Here is a 16,671-nt window from a genome sequence, read left to right on the forward strand (position 1 = left end):
CCCCTGTCGTTCACCCCCCGCCCGACCTTAAAAGGCTTCTTCATCCATCAAAGTATTTTTCTTGAACCTTGCATCGACTAGGGTTAAAACTTATAAAATAATATTTCTCTGTTGCGATAAGTTCAAGTATTTTAGCCGATATCATATAAATTAGTAATGAAAGTTTTTTCTAAACTTGAAATGCATATAATGGCGAAGGTTTAATGTAAATAATCAGTATCGGGTACCGATAAGGAAGTATTGGGTACCGAAACCTTTTTTAAGTAGTGGGTACCGACAATTCAGCACAACACTAGACACCAGTTTTATTTTCCGCTCTCAGTTGTCAAATCTACGGTGACGTCACGCCAAAATTACTCTCACGAATTCTGCTGCAATCGGCACAATCTTGTATTCAATCATTCTTGCTAAACACTATTTTTGAGTTCACTGAAGAAGGTGGTTCGCAAAGATACTTCATTGCCAGTGTAAACAAATTTCGAGATTCTTTGCCACTATAACAACACAGGGCAACACTGATTTTGATGCGGCAAGTGTGAAAGAACAAGAAATGGCAGAATATCTTTTTGTGTATACATTCATTTGTCAGTGCTACCAAACCGTACTGCCAAATTATCAGTGACACAAACCAAACAGAGCGGATCATAAATCATTGTTGTTGCATTTGTGTGCAATTTTTTTTATACGGATCTCGACCATTGCCCAATAAAACACAGCTAAGGTTTGACAAGATAAAGCACAAAAAAAGTAGTTTTCTGGCTGTCGTTTGTAATCTCGAAACCATTTCGTTTACTTCAAAATTACCCAGAAGTAAACAAAGAATATGAACACAAAGCATAAAGAAAAAAATTAAAGCAATTTTTGAGCGCAAGTTTGTGCAAACCAATTTATTATTTATGCACATACGTGTTTTTGCAACCGATTACCACACACTTCATTTTAATTGTATTTGAACAAAAAAAATTATTGAAAATCAGTGAAATAAACCACCGCCAAAATACACATAAAGAAAACAAATGAATGCGATAGTCATACAATTTTTCCCCAAATGCTATTGCAAATGGCTTATAGATTTTTAATGCTTATTCATAGAAAATTTATAATTTTCATTCGGTGAACGATTTTTATCCAATAAAGTTCATTTGTTAATTTTATTTATAATTAAAATTTGTGCAAATATTTTAAAATAACTAAATTATTATAAACCTAAACTATTGTACAGGCCGCTTGTCAACCGGTCATAACTTCTACTTGGTTCAAGCGTATGAACTACCTGAATATCGATTAATACAGACTTGAGCAGTTCGGACTGAGCCGTATATTCCCAGATTTATACAAATTATCGATAAACTGGGTATACACATGCCAAATTTATTGAACTATCGGTTTTTGTAATTTTCTGTGCCGCTTGAGGGTTTCCTGCCCTATTTGATCAAATAAATAATATTGTTAAAATATTGAAGGGTTTTTTAAACATGGGAAGGGGAAAGAAAAAAGGTAGGCGTAGGGGTCATAGACCGCACTATCGTGGCAAACCCCTTTGGCAACTTTTGGATAATCTGCCCAATCATGGCGTCGGCCGGCTACTTGTTCGTGGCTCCTTTAGGCAAGATATGGATGCACCCAGCTTTATGCGAATTCTGGAAGTAGATATGAGCTCGAAAATGGTGAGTTGCTTTATTAATTCTGTAAAGGTTATACCTACATATGTACATACATACATATATACAACTAATACATACATATATGCTTAGGTTAAAAGGGGAAAAGGAAAGAAAGGCGATAAAATAAGGATACCAGTGAAGGTAGAAAGGGTTTGGCGCGGCGTTATTTTTCCCCGACCGGTTAATATTGCCAGTACGAGCTATTTGAGTGATTTCATTTTGGTAGCAAAAGACGAAGAAGAAAAGTATTTAAAAAATGCCAAGACACCGAATCAAGTGGGCTATGTCTACTGGAATGCAGCCCAAAAGAGACATATACGTGATATGATAGCAGGGGGTTTGGCACCGGCTGAAGCAAAACAAAGGGAAAAGGAAAGGATAGCCCGTGAGGAAGCTGAACAAGCTGAACGCGAAGGTAGAGCACCAAGCACAGCGCCGGTTATGCAATTAAACCAAACTGACTTCATTGATAATTTTGATGAGGATGACGAAGGAGAAACTAGCGGTTCTTTTGACTCCGATTATCAACCCGAAGAAAAGAAAGAGCCAAAAAAGAAAAATACGAATAATGATCAAACTCGTGGTATAACACCAAAAGGCAGCGATTATGAAATGTCTCGTAATAAAGTAAAAAGATATAATCAATATCAGGAAAAACATAGAAGGCCCCGCGAAGAATTCCACAGAAATGAAAATGTGCAAGAAGATTTCGGAGAATTCTCAGCGCTGCAAAAAGAAAGAATAGAAAGAATGGTTAAAAATGGCATGGATCCGGATACAGCTAAGCAATTAGAATGGGAGAGACAAACAGCTTTGGAGGCAAATGCTGATAGCGGGTTAAATGAAGCTGAAGCAGGTCCTAGCAGCAGCTTAAAAAGATCTATGCCGGAAGCATCAAATGAGTATGATCGTGGAAAGGAAAAAGTAGCTAAAATTGGTTAAATTTATACAACTTTGGATTATAACAATATCTGAGAAAATTTTTACAATTTGAAAACATTTCGCAGATTTATTAATTTTGAATGAATTGAATGAGTTTTTAAGCAACCTGAGACATAATATTTGTATGCATGTAGATGAATACATAATAAATATGTATACCCAATTTACACGTTTATATTAAGCGGTTGCAAACGTATTACGTTCTGAGTTTTCGATTAAAATCACTAATGTTCATACATACATATGTATGTACAAACGTTTTCTTAATTTGATTTTAATTAACCAAGTATAGTCCAATTCATATACATACATAAATAAAAATAATTTCACCGTAAAATATATTTATTTTATTTTTTTTTAAATAAAAGTATAGCTCATTACCTAACAAAAACTATATGAATGCAATATTCAGACTTTGTTCAAAAATTATGAAAATTTGTAGGTATAATTTTCCCCTTTTTTTTGTTAAAGGTGCTGCTCGTTTTCTTCTGTATAAAAAATTATCGAATATACTTCGTGGGTAAAAAAATACGTAACACCGTCAACAAAACAAATTTCCAAGATCAACGCTAAGTCCCGGCTACTTCAAACTTGCTCTTTATTTTGTGAGAATTTAATAGGATCCAAGCTCCATACCAATTTTTTCTTCATCATCATTTGTATCTGATTGTTGTGAATTTACATATCCACCGAAATATTCAAATGTAATATCATATGCACAAGATCCCGAGCAGCCCTAATATGTTAATATACTGCTACAAATGCATATCAAACAGGTAGTCATGACAAAAATTTAAAGGTTACACTGCTGAGATGCAGCTTCTTTCGCATGGCATTACAGAGTAGACCTCCCGAATATTTTTGAAGTTTGCTAACATCACAAAAAGGTTTTTAAATTTTCAATTTCACACATATATATGAACATTAGACTGCATCACTCCCCATACAAAAAAAAAGTCGGTACTTTTTTCCATTGGAATTTTAAAATCTATTATATCTTAAGACGTCTACCAAAATATTTCGGGAAAAAATATTAAGATTTAGGCGAGCTGGATCGATTTGAAAATACCTCCAAAAATGGAGTTTTTTATGAATAAAAATAGTTTTTTAAAAATGTTTTTTTTTTTTCTTCGCTGCAAAATTTATGCAAAATGTAGGTTCTTCCTAAAAATTTATAATCTTCCGTATTAAATTAGTTTCCGTATTAAAATGCAAGTTTTGATTTTTGAGCTGGTTTCGATAAATTTCCGATAAAAATTAGAAACGGCACCGATTTATTCGTAATTCCCATGGTAATTGGACCTGAATTACTAACAAATGAGGTAATTCTTTCCCAAAATTTTGTATGGTGATTTACGTAATTCGAAGGGTAATTGGAGTGCGTGTATTTGAAAATGTTCATTTAAACAACCGTTGAACGGTAATGCAAAATCGCAATATACATACAGAGAACGTATATTTATAGAGAAGGACCAAGAACGGATCAGCGTGGAAACTGTCAAATACCAACAAAACTGGCGAAGCGCATTTTAAGAGCGGCCAGCAAGAGACAATCGAATTTNGCTAGTAGAAAAATCACCAATCACTGATATTGTCGCCTAGCAGTAGCAGTCACTATGAACGATTTTTTCATTATTCCCGGTAGTGAAATATCGCTCATCACTAGTTGTAGTTATTCATATCGTTTCATCCCTATCTCAAACTAAAATGTCAACTTCATAAATTTACACCAATTTGCCACACAAGCCTATACAAAATCAGATTGATCATAAACCGAACTAGGGGCGTTATAAGTAGCTTGATTAGAAGCCGGGCCAAGTGCTTCAAAAAAAAGAAACAACATAAATTATCAAACGAAGCAAAATTGAGAAAAACTTCGTGTTTGGAACGCTTGGATTTCTCTACCACTATTTAATCGGATACATATTTCCGTAAATAAATTTTTTTTTTTTTTGAAAATGAGAAAGGAAAAAGGTAAACCGCTTACGGAACTTTTGGATAATCTGCCAAATCATGGCGTCGGCCGACTAATTATTCGTGCCTCCGGTAAGGTAAATCTTGAAGCACCCACCTATATGCGCATTTTGGAAGTAGATATGAGCTCGCAAACGGTGAGTTTATTACTCCTTTAGAGGTTACATGTTTATAAAATTAATTCTCATGTGCATCTTGCATAGGTTCTAACGGGGAGGAGGGTAAAGAAAGGCGGTCAAAAAATTGATGTAATAAAGATACCAGTGAAGGTAGAAGACGTTCGGAACGGCATCATTTTCCCAAAACCAGTTAATATCAGCAGGTACAGCTATTTGCATGATTTCGTTTTGGTAGCAGAAGACGAAGAAGAAAAGTTTTTAAGAAATACCAAAACAGCAAAGGAAGTGGGTTATTTCCATTGGAATTCTGCTCAAAGGAGACATATAAAGGAAATGGTTGAAGGGGGTATGTCAAAAGAGGAAGCTGAGCGAAGGGAAAAAGAAAGGATAGTCCGAGAACGAGCTGTACAAGGTCGGCGCGTACAATTCCCCAGGAAAGAACTTTCGGAACAGGAAAAGGAAAGAATAGAGAGAACCAAAAGTGAAGTGAGTAATTTTCACTGGAACTCTGCTCAAAGGAGACATATAAAGGAACTGGTTGCAGGGGGTATGGCAAAAGAGGAAGCTGAGCGAAGGGAAAAAGAAAGGATAGACCGAGAACGAGCTGCACAAGCTCAGCGCCAAAAACGCCATAGGAAAGAAACTATTCAAGAGGATTTCGGAGAATTTTCAGCACAACAAAAGGAAAGAATAGAAAGAATGGTTAAAAATGGCATGGATCCTGATATAGCCAAACAATTGGAATGGGAAAAGAAAACAGCTTTGGAAGCAGCTGCTTATAGCGGATTAAATGAAGCTGGATCTGGTCGTAGCTGCGGTTTAAAAAGATTCCATGAACGAAACAAATAATGAATGTGCAGTTGGCAGTGCAAAAGTCGCTAAAATTGCTTAAATTAGTACTACATAGTATATATATAAATATGAATTTTTTTTTTGTTTTGAAAGCATGGTATTATCCGGCAGGGGTTGAAAATCACTCGGCAGTGAATTGCAGAACCTGTCGGAATATTTGAAAATTTTCAATAAAGGTTCGCCTCGGTACACATATGTAGTCTGTTCCAATAGCAGTCCGGTTTACAGGATTTAGTCAGAACTTACAGGAAGTCGTTTCTATTGACGTAAAACCTGTAAGTGGGAACACATTTGAGAGAGTAACTGAGCAACTGTTCCTAGTCAGAAGTTACAGGATTTAGTCCGGAGATTTTTTTCCTGTAAGTTCATGAAAAGTGTCAAACGATCAGCTGATTTACATGTGCAAACAAAAACAGAAAGCGGTGAAAGCAAAGAACCTTATATTTGTTATAAAATGGAAGTAAACAACGAAATATTTAAATATGTATAGATTTTATTAATTATTTAGTGATATTTCAGCCAAATCAGTGTAGTGCCAATGACATGTAAACAAACCGTCTGACGTTTTTACAGGAAATAGTGCTTTTTGCGTTCCTATGCACTTCTGCATCTGTTCTCCTTTTACTCTCATTTGAGAGCGTAAAATTTTAGTTTGACAGTTCCACAGGTTTTAGTCCGAAGTTCAAAGGAACAGACTAATGTCAAGACTCCTTGACTGAGTGCGAAAGTAAGTGTTGGCATTTTCTTTCCCTTTTCGTCTTTGAGCGAAAAATAGCTATAATTTGACATCTGTGTCCCGAAAGCGAACACAAAATACATGTTTTTGTTTTTGTACTACCCCTACCACCTTATATAAATTCGACTGGTTTCTTCCCCTCTTCCTCCTTGGGGGGAAAAATAATTGAAATTTTACTTTATGGATAAACTGATAAATTTAAGCAATTTATCCTTTTATCACTATAGATGGAGACCCCTATTAAAGCTTCCGATATTTCAGATATCGTATCGCAGCTCCTGTTATCGATATAACGCGCTCTGGTGATGACCAAAAAATATATGTACATAGGGTGAAATGCATCAAGCCAATGCATCAGTCTCTTTTACTTCTAAACTATAATTGATGGAAATGGCTTAGGATTTCTGCTCATTGGTCGTCCAATCATAGTTGAGTCATAGTTATCGTCATGAAGCAACGATTACACTTCTGCACACTTGGTCGTGATATTTCAATTCATTTGCCGTCTCAAAATTCACTTGGAGCAGGTATTTTCTGTTTTTTTTGGTTGATATTTTCGCGAAATATTTACAAAAACCTGCAATTTTTTAAATATAGACTGTGCTGCAACATTTCTAGACGTAATTTTCCAGTAATATCTCTTCTTTTCTTTTCCTGGAATGTGTTTTGTGTATGCACACAGAGACTTAATACAATTTCGTCATANGTTCCAATTAGGCATTTAATAGTGGTTGGACATTTCCATCAATTATGGTTTAGAAATAAATGCGTCTGGTGCTTTGGCTTGATGCATTTCTGAACATACCCATATATATGAGTGAATGCTTGCTCCACTTTGTATTGTTGAGATATGAAGCATTCGTGTGCTAGTATGTTGTCATCGGCTGAGTATTTATTGTTAATTATTCGGCCTTATGTGAACAAATATTCCCAAAAATTATAAAGCAAAACAAAAACTATTTTTCCCAATTTGTTTATGTTTTGCATGTTAAACTATGGGAACGATTTATTCACATGGAGTAAGCGATAAGGGTGATTATAGCATTTATGGCATTTTATAAGTTATTAATTAATATTTAAAAAGCTGGTAAGCATTGCTCAGCCAAACGTAGGCTGCATTCTACACAAAGAGAGATTAATATAAATTATTATATTGCAAGCCAGATTTAACAAATCTACAAACAAACTACAAAAATAATTCGTGTTTATGTTGTTCTCTCTCTTCTAAAACTTTGAAAGCACAAAGGAAATACGGCCGCATTTGGCACGTACAGCTGTTATCGACCAGTAAGGCGATAGAAGCAAATCTCAAAAAATATAATTTTTTTTCAATTTGACTTTATAGCACGGTTCTTATGAAAGCAATAGGTTTGTTCGTCGAGCAAAAAATTTTTACGAATTTGTACGAATTATCACGATTTTTGCCAAATCGCGTTCGTGCAGACCAAAAAATTATCCAACACTCAAAAATTGTGAGAGCAAAGTGACAGTTCTCTTGGAGAGAAGTTGCAAATTCTTGCTGGAAAAAATTTTGCCAGCAAGAATTTGCAAACACGAAAAACATGTGGTTGTGGCGCATGGTTGCATTTTTGTCTACAATAATTTGAATAAATTAGTTCGTTAAATTTAAAAATTTATAAACACGAGCGATTTTTTTATGAAAAAAGGAAGTAAATAATTGTTGATATAATTAATTTAGTTAATTCCAATGATTTGAACTTAATTCGGCTGAAAAAAATGGTATTCGCAATCGGAATGCAATTGCAACCAGAGTCGATTTAAGAAACCCGACAGCTAGTACGATGAAGAAATTGAAATGTATGTTAAAGAAAGTCAAAACAACAAGAAATATACATGTATATCCCGTTTTTGGACATCCGAAAGAATTTTAAAAATTCTATAAAAATTTTTTATGTTTGAAATGCAACCGTGGACGCCAGCTGGCAGCGAAACTTGCAAATTCCTGCAAATTTGCGTTCGTGCAGAAATTTGCAAGGTTCTCAACATGAGAGAGAATTTGAGAGAATTTTTTCTTACTCTCTGATATTTTGAGTGTTGGATAATTCTTGCTGGATTTTCGACGAACAAACCTAATGTCAAACTCAATCACACTTTGTTGAATACATTTTAGGTGAAATCCCGTATGCCTCGCACTAAAACTCATAAAACTGTCAAAAAATAAAAATTCGCTCAGAGCGAGAGAGTAACATTGAAAAGTAAGGGATCGCTTTCTAGTAAAAAATGATAACTTCTGTCAATTTCGACAAAACCTCCAAATTTTGGTTGTAAATTTTTACTTATTTTATATGTAAACACACTCAGCTCACACATGTAAATAACCAAAAGTACTTTCAAATTCATTAGAATCCACTTAAACAAGTAAATAAAAAATACTTTTCAACATTAATTAGCAGAGTGCACTTTTCTTTTCTTTACAATTTGGTTGCCAAACGCACTACAGCTGATCGTTCAACACATTTACCAGCAAAAAATTCTCAGACTAAAACTGGTAACTTCTGACAGAGAGAGAACCGTATTTACTCTCTTTTTTGTGCTCTCAATAGTCAGAGAACCGAGTACGGGATCGATTTCAAGTAAAATCTGACTGATTCTGACTAGTCCGGTGTCGTACGGGATCGCAGCTTTTGATTCTATCGAGGGTGTTGGTGTGATTTTTTGATCGTTACTAGAACGCATAAATTAACCGATATATCGACTAGTGATATCGATATATTGAATATTTTATTGGTATCTCGCATCCCTACCTAGCGGTGTGTACAGTAGTTTTATTTTTAATTTTAATAAACAATTGATTGCACTCGTTTCTGCTATACGATAATATTGGACATTGAACAAAAGGCAAGACCGCAAAAAAATCCGAAAACGCTCTAAACTTCAGCCATATCAGCCAATTCCAAGAAAAAAATTGAAGAAAGTCACATTCGCTTTAATATTTTGAGCACAGCCTGAACACCTCGAAATGGGTTTTAGAGCCAGTAAAAGGCGTTTTATAGGTAAACCACTTAGAATTGTTTTGAGGAGTCTTAAGGATAATGGGGTTGGCCATTTGATAATAAGAGGTTCAGAGAAGCAGGTCGAAGGCGAACCGACTTACTACCGCATTTTGGAAGCCGATTTGACACCAATAATAGTAAGTGTAAACAAAGCTTATTAAACATAATAATACATTTTTAATTTATCTCGAATCAACATTTCAGACAAAAAAGAAAAAGGTTACTATTTCAGTGAAAGCACAAAAAGTTTTTCGTGGTGTAATTCTACCTGAGTCTAAGGATTTGCGTTATATATCATATTATCCAGATTTTACGGTAGTAAGAAAAGAGGACGAACATAAATACTTGGATAATACTGCGAGCGCAGCTGAAAAAAATTTGATCCTTTCCAATTCTCAGCATTGGGAAAGTGAAGAAGAGGACATGGAAGAGGATGATGAAGATGAAAGCCGCTCTAAAGATGCAGAAAAACTTAATTCTAAAGAAGTTAGTCACAAAAGAAATGTTGACAAAGAAAAAAGAATAAGCAGGGATTATTCGCAAAGTAAGAGACGGCAAAGAAATTATGTGAGATCTCAATCAGATCGGGCCAAAATAAGAAAGAATTGCAAGGAAGAAAAGTTTGGTAATTTTAAGGACGATCAAATGCAAAGAATTAATAATATGATAGAAAAGGGCATGAATGCTGACACGGCCAAACAAATAGAATGGGAGAGGGAGTTGGCTATCAGAACAAAGAGGTAAGGTCCTGATAAATGGCCCCAGTCTGTCGACCAATAAATCGACGAGTATTATGTTCATAAATACATACGTATATTGCGCCATGGTTTGCATCATGTTTCAACGCAGAAACTTTTCTTTAATTTAAATGTTATTTTCAATTGTGTATATCGGAGCTCTTTAGAATAAGCAGTACCTATAATTGTAATATCTATAACCATTTATATTAAATAATGGGTTCCGTATGAAAGTTCGCAAAGCTCGAAATTATGTGTAAAAAATCTCTATCCTTAGTTGAGTCAAAGTAGAAGGAAATTTTTTATAAAAAATGGTAATCAAATAAGCTCTTAATGGATATTTATTTTTATATTTGTCGGCAACAGTTGACATGCAATGTATGTATCAACGGATGTTTATAACACGCCTTCATAGAGTTTGGGACTTGCTGGTGTACCCAGTCCCATCGTGCATTCAATAGTCGGTTTCTCTCCTTCTTTTGCCAACCGTGTTTGCTTATTATGTGTTTGTTTATGATGAACTTTCATAGTGGGTTCTTGAATGCCCGTCTCTTCTCGAATATATTCGCGAAAGAGTGGTGGAAACTCAATTTTGTTGGCTAATATTTGTTCAGATATTTTGTTTGTGTTGTTAAGGTATTTTGTTTCATCTTCTTTTGGAACTAACTCATAGTCGGGTTTATAACTAGTTCTGTATATGGTGACTGGGTTTGGATTTACTATACCACGCCATGTTTTTTCCACCGTAACAGCTACTTTACGAATAGGGTCCTTGGCAGGCTGTTAAGAAAAATAAATTGGGTAATTGATAAATTAAAGAGATTATCGCAGACTTACATCATGTGGAGTAACTTCCACCTTAAGTATACGCATATAGCAGGGCTCTTCATATCGTTGGAATTTGTTACGTATTACGAGCCGGCCAACACCAAAGTCCCGCAGATTTCCCACAATCTCCCACAGTGTCTTACCGCGAAAATCAGTTGTACGACCAATATATTTAACTACGCTCATTGCTGAGGAATTCGATTTTAATTTTGATTTCAATTATTTATGTGATATAAACGAAAATATCTGCGAGGAAAATGTGAAAATACCTGCTGTTTTTCTTTTGAGAAGAGGTAAAACGGTACGAGTACCGATTACAAAATATCGATACTTCTAATGAGTACTGAGTAGTATCGAGAACTCGATACTTCACAATATTTTTGTCTTTAATAGTTGCGTTCCTTATCTCCCAGAAATAGTCAGAAAAAGTCCGAAGTAGTCAGATTTAGTCAGACGAATTTTTGCTGGCAAAATCTTGAAAAGTGTCAAACTCAACTGAATTTAAGCTAACGGAAATTAAAGAACACTCAAAAATTGAGAATAATCTAAAAAGTAAAAAAAGTGAATTGAAATGGGAAGGAGGCAAAAAATAATTGATATACAAGGTGGTGTTACTGGCCATTTTAGATTTTCGGCGCGATTCTTCTGAATGTCAAAATGATCGTGTTTGTTATAACAAGGCGAATTTATACAAGATGGTGTTAATGGCGAATTTAGATTTTCGCCACGGTACTTATTAATGTCAAAATGATGTGTGTACAACAAACACACTATTTTGACATTAATAAGTCCCGCGGCGAAAATCTAAATCCGCCAGTAACACCACCTTGTATAAATTCGCCTTGGCCTTGTGTTACAATATGAATTCGCCTCGATTACAACAAACACATCATTTTGACATTACGAAGTACCGCGGCGAAAATCTAAATTCGCCTTGCATAGTAGAGAAAATGCTGCCACCTGACAAAACTTTCAACAGGGTTGATTCCATTTGTGCGTAGTCATAAGCAGGTTTCCGGTCGTCAATGATCGGAATCTGAAATTTTGATTCCGTTTCAATGCCAAATATTCACCTAATGGAGGTATATTTAGGTAAGCTTAATTTTCTTTACTGGAATAATCTTTCTTTAGTTTCTTCGTGCCATTAAATAGCCAGTGCTTCCAACTCCAATAAAAACAATCTAAATCGCTCTTGTGGGAATTAATCAAAGTGAAGATCGGATCGAGACTGTAGAGTTTACATAGGAAATGCGTCAGAGGCATCGAAACTGGGTCATTAAAAATAATTTGGTTTTAAGAAAAGTCGCACAGTATCGTTTCAATGTTATTTTTTTTACATTATTTTTTCCATAAATATATGTTTTTATTCTATCTTATTAAATTCTTTTAAGAAATTTGTTTCACATAATTTTGTTCACATATTTCGCTAAAATATTAATTTTGAGTAAGTATATAAAACTAGGGTACAAAATGGAATATTTTCATTTTCATTAAATATTTTATACCCCTTAGCTGGAATTTTTCTAATTTACTTACACTAATACTAAATTTTTGCTGTTAATGCATTTGTGGCTCGTATATGTCACAGACTTGCTTTTTTAAAACATGGGTCTGTGTCATTCCCTGGACTCCATGAGCCTTAATTTTCTAGTCAGGTTATCTACTTCCAGCCCCAAAACATCCAGATTTTCCTTTGAAAACAGAATATTTTATTTACACAAATAAAAATGTATTAGATGCTGTTTCAACTTACCTTTAATGTTATATTTTTGAGCAACGTATCCTCTAACACTGCCTGCAGTTTCTTATTTATTTCCAGAGATAACTCCAATGTCATACTTTTCGTATCACCTTTTATGCCATTGTATATAGCCGACATTACACCATTGCCATATTTGGCTAACTCGGATTTATTTTGATCACTTCTGGTGGAGGTAAGTGCACCTGCTTGATCGCGCAGCATATAATACTGGACAACTTTGGATTTTTTCTGCAACTCTGCCACCAATGAGAGTGTATGATTTTCAAGAAAATCTATCTTTTCCGTTTGCCGCGCCGAGGCCTGCTGCAAACGCAATATGCGTTCAACCAAATGTTTTTTCGATGGTCCCTTATTTCAATGGAAATATTTACGTAATTATTAATAGATGTATGTGTATTCTAAAATAAAACTACTAGGTACCTGTAAATCTTGCTGTACCGTTGTGACGCTGCTGGCCATTGTTTCTGACTCCGAAGTCTCGCTTGGACGCCGACTTGTGCTGGGCTGGCTACTTTGACTACTCGTACGACTATGCGTGCGATGTTTTGTTGTTAAAGCAGTTCCACTCTCCCCAAATCCATTGATAGCAGGTGCGATAGCTTCGCTATTTTCCACGGTATTTTTAATTCCATTTCTGCACTGTGAACAATATAGACGTGTAGATGAAGATTCGGAAATTGCTCCGCGCTCTATGGACTTTTTGTACTTTTGCAATTCACGTTGAAGTTCCTGACCAGCAAAATGTTTTTTTTTTTTTGTAGCAACAAATTAATATAAATATAAATATACTATATAATATGTAAATATTTGTAATATGTGGAAATATGTATTGCTTTACCTTTATTACTGTGGCATGCTTATGCTTAGTCGCCTCGAAATCACCTTCAACATTTTCTAATTTAGTTTTTGTTACCTCGTACAATTTGGTTTTCTCTGAAAGATGCTTGGCAAATAATTGTCTTTCCTCCCGCTTTTTTTCTGCCTCATTTTTCAAATCCGCTAACAACTTTTCATACTTGTTGTCGTAATCTAACTTTTCTTTTCTTAAAATATCATTTTCCGCGCCAATGCCTTGCACCTGAAAAACGAAAAGCAAAAAATCATTTTTGTTAATTGCAAGTTTAACCTCAAATGAGTTTCTGCTTTATTATAAAATCACGTGCATTTGAATATGAGCATTTGACAGCAACCGGACATAGCCTCGGTGGCGCAGTAGGCAGCGCGTAAGTCTCATAATCTTAAGGTCGTGAGTTCGAGCCTCACCCGGGGCATAATTTTTTACAACTATTTTTTTTTTAGCGTGTAAATAGCAAATTTTAACTCGAAACTATTTAAAACGTATTATAAGAAAGTATAAGCGTTTAACGCGTACAAAAATTCATATTTATGCAACTGTGGTGATTGTTAATTAATGCAGTACATATAAAGTATATAATTTATTATTACCTTCGACTTTAACAAACAAATCTCATTTTGCAGGCCAACAATCGATTCACTCATCTCTTTGTTGATACTCAACAGTTCATTTTCTCTTTCACGCAACTGGTATAAATCTTGTTCATTATCATGTAGTTTTTCCCTCATTTCTTGCGCGGCTTCAGAAAGCGTTGTGATTTTCTCTTCATTTCTAAAAAAATACATTGTATATCAGATTTGTGGTGACACATGCATTAGTTAATTTTAATTAACTTACAGTGTGTTTTGGGTTTTCAGCACCTGTAGCTCATCCAATTGACCACGTAATTTTGCAGAGTTCAACATCTCTTCGCTATAGGCATTTTGGAGCGAATTGTGTTCGTCCTGTAAGTGCGCTAAAGCAGTGGAGAACTCAGTTTTCTAGGAATTGGAGAAATTGTTAATAAATACTTTTGTAGTAAATACATGCCAAAAGATTACTTCCAAAATTTCTTTGCCCAGTTGTTCTTGCAGCTGCTTGACTTCCTCTTTTGATTTATTGTACTCTTTGCTTAAGTGCTCCAACTGATCTGTTTTGCTTTTAATTTCATGCTTTAATAAAATCGTGTTAGCTTCATACTCCATTTTTAAGTTTTCTGGAAATAAAAAACAGTAAAAAATGTATCATACTGCGTAAATTTTCGTTTTACTCACCATTGGCCTTTTCTTCAAGTTTATTAGGCGCATTTCGTTCTTCCTCCAGCTTCTTTTCCAAAGCCTGAAAGTAAAAAAATAATAACAAGTATAAATTAAGAAAACATTAGAGCCTGAACTCTCACCATTCGCGTTTCTATTTCCATATTCAATTTGTTCGCATGATACTTTAGCTTGGACTCTAGATGAGTGTAATCAGTTTTTAGTTTTTCACATTCACGTTGATACCTGCGAACTTCGTTGCACTAAAAAGAGCGTAATTCTTTAAAATATCATTTGTGTTAAATTTCGAATAACATTCCAAACCTTTTCGTCTATAACATATGCCATGCGTGATTTCTCTTCATTCAGCGCCTGAAAGCGTATGCTCACATTTTTCACTTCTTTTTTTGCATCTGCTAGCTGCTTCTCCACGGCTTCTTTTTCTTTCTTAGCATCCAGTAGTAATTTTTCTTTCATTGCAAACTTAATAACAGTTGACTCCTTTTCTTTATTAGCCAACTCTTTTTCTTTGCGAAACTATGAAAGGTGAAAAATTAGTTATGTGTGAAATTTGTTTTAAACTTACCACTTACAGCATTCTTTTCCTTATCAAGTATGGCATTTTCGCGCTGATATAATGTTATCATGTTTTCTTTTTGCGTCAGGGCAGTCTGTAATTGTTCCAGTTGTTGTTCATAACTCTGCCGCTGTCGTTCAATTTGGGCTAAGCATTCAATATGCGCTATAGTATCAGTGATTTGCAACCTTGGCGTGCTCGGCGAGCTGGGTGTTCCGCCAGTAGATGTTGTAGTAGGAACATTGTTGCCTTCAAAGGAGTCGTCAGTTGCCTCTACAGCTACCTCTTCCTCCACGGGTATCGTCTGCTCGGTTAGCGTTTGCTCATTTGAAACAGCTGTTGCCGCAGGTTGCAGCGATGGCATCGATTTATGCTGTGAAAAAGATTCTGCTAATTCCCGCATTGGCAATTCGACCTTTGATTTAGCCACGTCTATTGGGGTCTCTTCGTTTTGGAGATTTTCTCCCACTTCATCCCGTGCAACAGATTTTTCACTGGCAGTGCCTTCATCACTTACCGTGTTTTTAGGCGGCTCAGTGCCAATTAGAATTTCCATTTTCACGTCCGACTGCTCCATTTCTACTTAAGCTATCGTTAAATGCATATTTTACAAGTATTTGTTTATTTAATTATGTTTTCGCAAATCTTTCACTGCTTTCTCTTCCATGTTTACGCGTCAATGACGGCGGCGTCATATGAATTCAGAGAACGTAAAGCTGAAATTAGTCGAGAACGCAGAACGTATACTTAAACGCAGTCTGTATACGCAGAATTTTGTCGATTACTGGAGCCCTCAGTGTTGCTTACTACAGTGTTGCCACTCTTCAGTGCCTTTTCATAAACTTACCCTTTCAACCACAATTTTTCGTGGTATAATAGATTGTAACTAAATATAAACTACTTAGTTTTCAACAAAAACCTTATTTAATAGTAAATTTCAAATATTTTAAACATATTTCGAATAGGAACTTATAACTTTTTTACCATCTGCAAAACTGACGAAGTGGCAACCATCTAAAGAAGGAGAAATCAGCTGACACGGAAAAATCTAAATTCCGCAGATTTCTGCGCTACGGGCTACAACTACAGAAAAATTCTGCGGTGTTTAGTTTTCATTTACATGGCGCTTTGGTAAGACAGATCGTGTCAGCTGACTCGGGTTTACGTCCCGGTAGGTTTACGTTCTTGACTAATTTCAGCTTAAATTAGGTTAATACGGCAACACTAGAAATAAGCTGTGTCGAATTTGACAGCAGTTGACGCAACGTAGCGTAAAGTATTTAGTCTGTTCGAATACATTTCCCGTACAAAATATCCAGCAGCGACTTGCTGCAGAGAAACGAAAGATGCTCCCTCAAATTGGAAAATGTTAAAA

General features: G+C 35.3%; 6 protein-coding genes and 1 non-coding gene across 7 annotated transcripts in view; 5 read left to right on the forward strand and 2 right to left on the reverse strand.

Annotated features, from left to right (window-relative positions):
- LOC108359339 (glycine, alanine and asparagine-rich protein) overlaps positions 1–1,288 on the forward strand; it is a 3,977-nt gene extending 2,689 nt beyond the window's left edge. The window contains exon 3 of the mRNA XM_017611165.1: positions 1,223–1,288. Within this exon, the coding sequence (XP_017466654.1) occupies positions 1,223–1,288 (66 nt within the window). The remainder of the gene's footprint in view (positions 1–1,222) is intronic.
- Positions 1,289–1,332: 44 nt separating this feature from the next.
- LOC108359351 (uncharacterized) lies at positions 1,333–2,854 on the forward strand. The gene is made up of 2 exons (XM_017611185.1): positions 1,333–1,667; positions 1,755–2,854. The coding sequence occupies exons 1-2, from the start codon at positions 1,476–1,478 to the stop codon at positions 2,604–2,606; spliced, it is 1,044 nt and encodes a 347-aa protein (XP_017466674.1). The 5' UTR covers positions 1,333–1,475; the 3' UTR covers positions 2,607–2,854.
- Positions 2,855–4,242: 1,388 nt separating this feature from the next.
- Positions 4,243–5,743, forward strand: LOC108359352 (histone-lysine N-methyltransferase, H3 lysine-79 specific-like). The gene is made up of 2 exons (XM_017611186.1): positions 4,243–4,717; positions 4,784–5,743. Exons 1-2 carry the CDS (start codon positions 4,565–4,567, stop codon positions 5,546–5,548), a joined length of 918 nt encoding a protein of 305 aa, XP_017466675.1. The 5' UTR covers positions 4,243–4,564; the 3' UTR covers positions 5,549–5,743.
- Positions 5,744–9,024: 3,281 nt separating this feature from the next.
- On the forward strand, positions 9,025–10,291 carry LOC108359345 (uncharacterized). The gene is made up of 2 exons (XM_017611173.1): positions 9,025–9,438; positions 9,506–10,291. Exons 1-2 carry the CDS (start codon positions 9,268–9,270, stop codon positions 10,043–10,045), a joined length of 711 nt encoding a protein of 236 aa, XP_017466662.1. The 5' UTR covers positions 9,025–9,267; the 3' UTR covers positions 10,046–10,291.
- LOC108359346 (uncharacterized) lies at positions 10,093–11,182 on the reverse strand. Its single transcript, XM_017611174.1, has 2 exons — positions 10,876–11,182; positions 10,093–10,818 (listed from the first exon to the last, which is right to left on the reverse strand). Exons 1-2 carry the CDS (start codon positions 11,050–11,052, stop codon positions 10,435–10,437), a joined length of 561 nt encoding a protein of 186 aa, XP_017466663.1. The 5' UTR covers positions 11,053–11,182; the 3' UTR covers positions 10,093–10,434.
- Positions 11,183–12,460: 1,278 nt separating this feature from the next.
- On the reverse strand, positions 12,461–16,004 carry Golgin104 (coiled-coil domain-containing protein 186). The gene is made up of 11 exons (XM_017611172.1): positions 15,313–16,004; positions 15,044–15,256; positions 14,863–14,982; positions 14,738–14,801; positions 14,525–14,679; positions 14,322–14,464; positions 14,075–14,255; positions 13,467–13,706; positions 13,049–13,357; positions 12,620–12,976; positions 12,461–12,557 (listed from the first exon to the last, which is right to left on the reverse strand). The coding sequence occupies exons 1-11, from the start codon at positions 15,871–15,873 to the stop codon at positions 12,483–12,485; spliced, it is 2,418 nt and encodes an 805-aa protein (XP_017466661.1). The 5' UTR covers positions 15,874–16,004; the 3' UTR covers positions 12,461–12,482.
- Positions 13,827–13,899, forward strand: TRNAM-CAU (transfer RNA methionine (anticodon CAU)). The gene has a single exon. It is a non-coding gene; the product is annotated as a tRNA-Met (tRNA).
- Positions 16,005–16,671: the final 667 nt, after the last annotated feature.

Source organism: Rhagoletis zephyria, unplaced genomic scaffold (assembly GCF_001687245.7).
Source record: "Rhagoletis zephyria isolate East Lansing unplaced genomic scaffold, Rhagoletis_zephyria_1.1 Rzeph_scaffold_00376, whole genome shotgun sequence".
Taxonomy (NCBI): domain Eukaryota; kingdom Metazoa; phylum Arthropoda; class Insecta; order Diptera; family Tephritidae; genus Rhagoletis; species Rhagoletis zephyria.

Coding starts and splice junctions, on each gene's coding strand:
- LOC108359351 (XM_017611185.1), top strand. CDS start 1,476: ATGGGAAGGGGAAAGAAAAAAGGTAGGCGTAGGGGTCATAGACCGCAC. Junction 1,668..1,754: donor TAGATATGAGCTCGAAAATG/GTGAGTTGCTTT, acceptor ATATATGCTTAG/GTTAAAAGGGGAAAAGGAAA.
- LOC108359352 (XM_017611186.1), top strand. CDS start 4,565: ATGAGAAAGGAAAAAGGTAAACCGCTTACGGAACTTTTGGATAATCTG. Junction 4,718..4,783: donor TAGATATGAGCTCGCAAACG/GTGAGTTTATTA, acceptor CATCTTGCATAG/GTTCTAACGGGGAGGAGGGT.
- LOC108359345 (XM_017611173.1), top strand. CDS start 9,268: ATGGGTTTTAGAGCCAGTAAAAGGCGTTTTATAGGTAAACCACTTAGA. Junction 9,439..9,505: donor CCGATTTGACACCAATAATA/GTAAGTGTAAAC, acceptor TCAACATTTCAG/ACAAAAAAGAAAAAGGTTAC.
- LOC108359346 (XM_017611174.1), bottom strand. CDS start 11,052: ATGAGCGTAGTTAAATATATTGGTCGTACAACTGATTTTCGCGGTAAG. Junction 10,819..10,875: donor TGGAAGTTACTCCACATGAT/GTAAGTCTGCGA, acceptor TTTTCTTAACAG/CCTGCCAAGGACCCTATTCG.
- Golgin104 (XM_017611172.1), bottom strand. CDS start 15,873: ATGGAGCAGTCGGACGTGAAAATGGAAATTCTAATTGGCACTGAGCCG. Junction 14,983..15,043: donor CATATGTTATAGACGAAAAG/GTTTGGAATGTT, acceptor CGCTCTTTTTAG/TGCAACGAAGTTCGCAGGTA. Junction 12,977..13,048: donor CGGTACAGCAAGATTTACAG/GTACCTAGTAGT, acceptor CATTGAAATAAG/GGACCATCGAAAAAACATTT.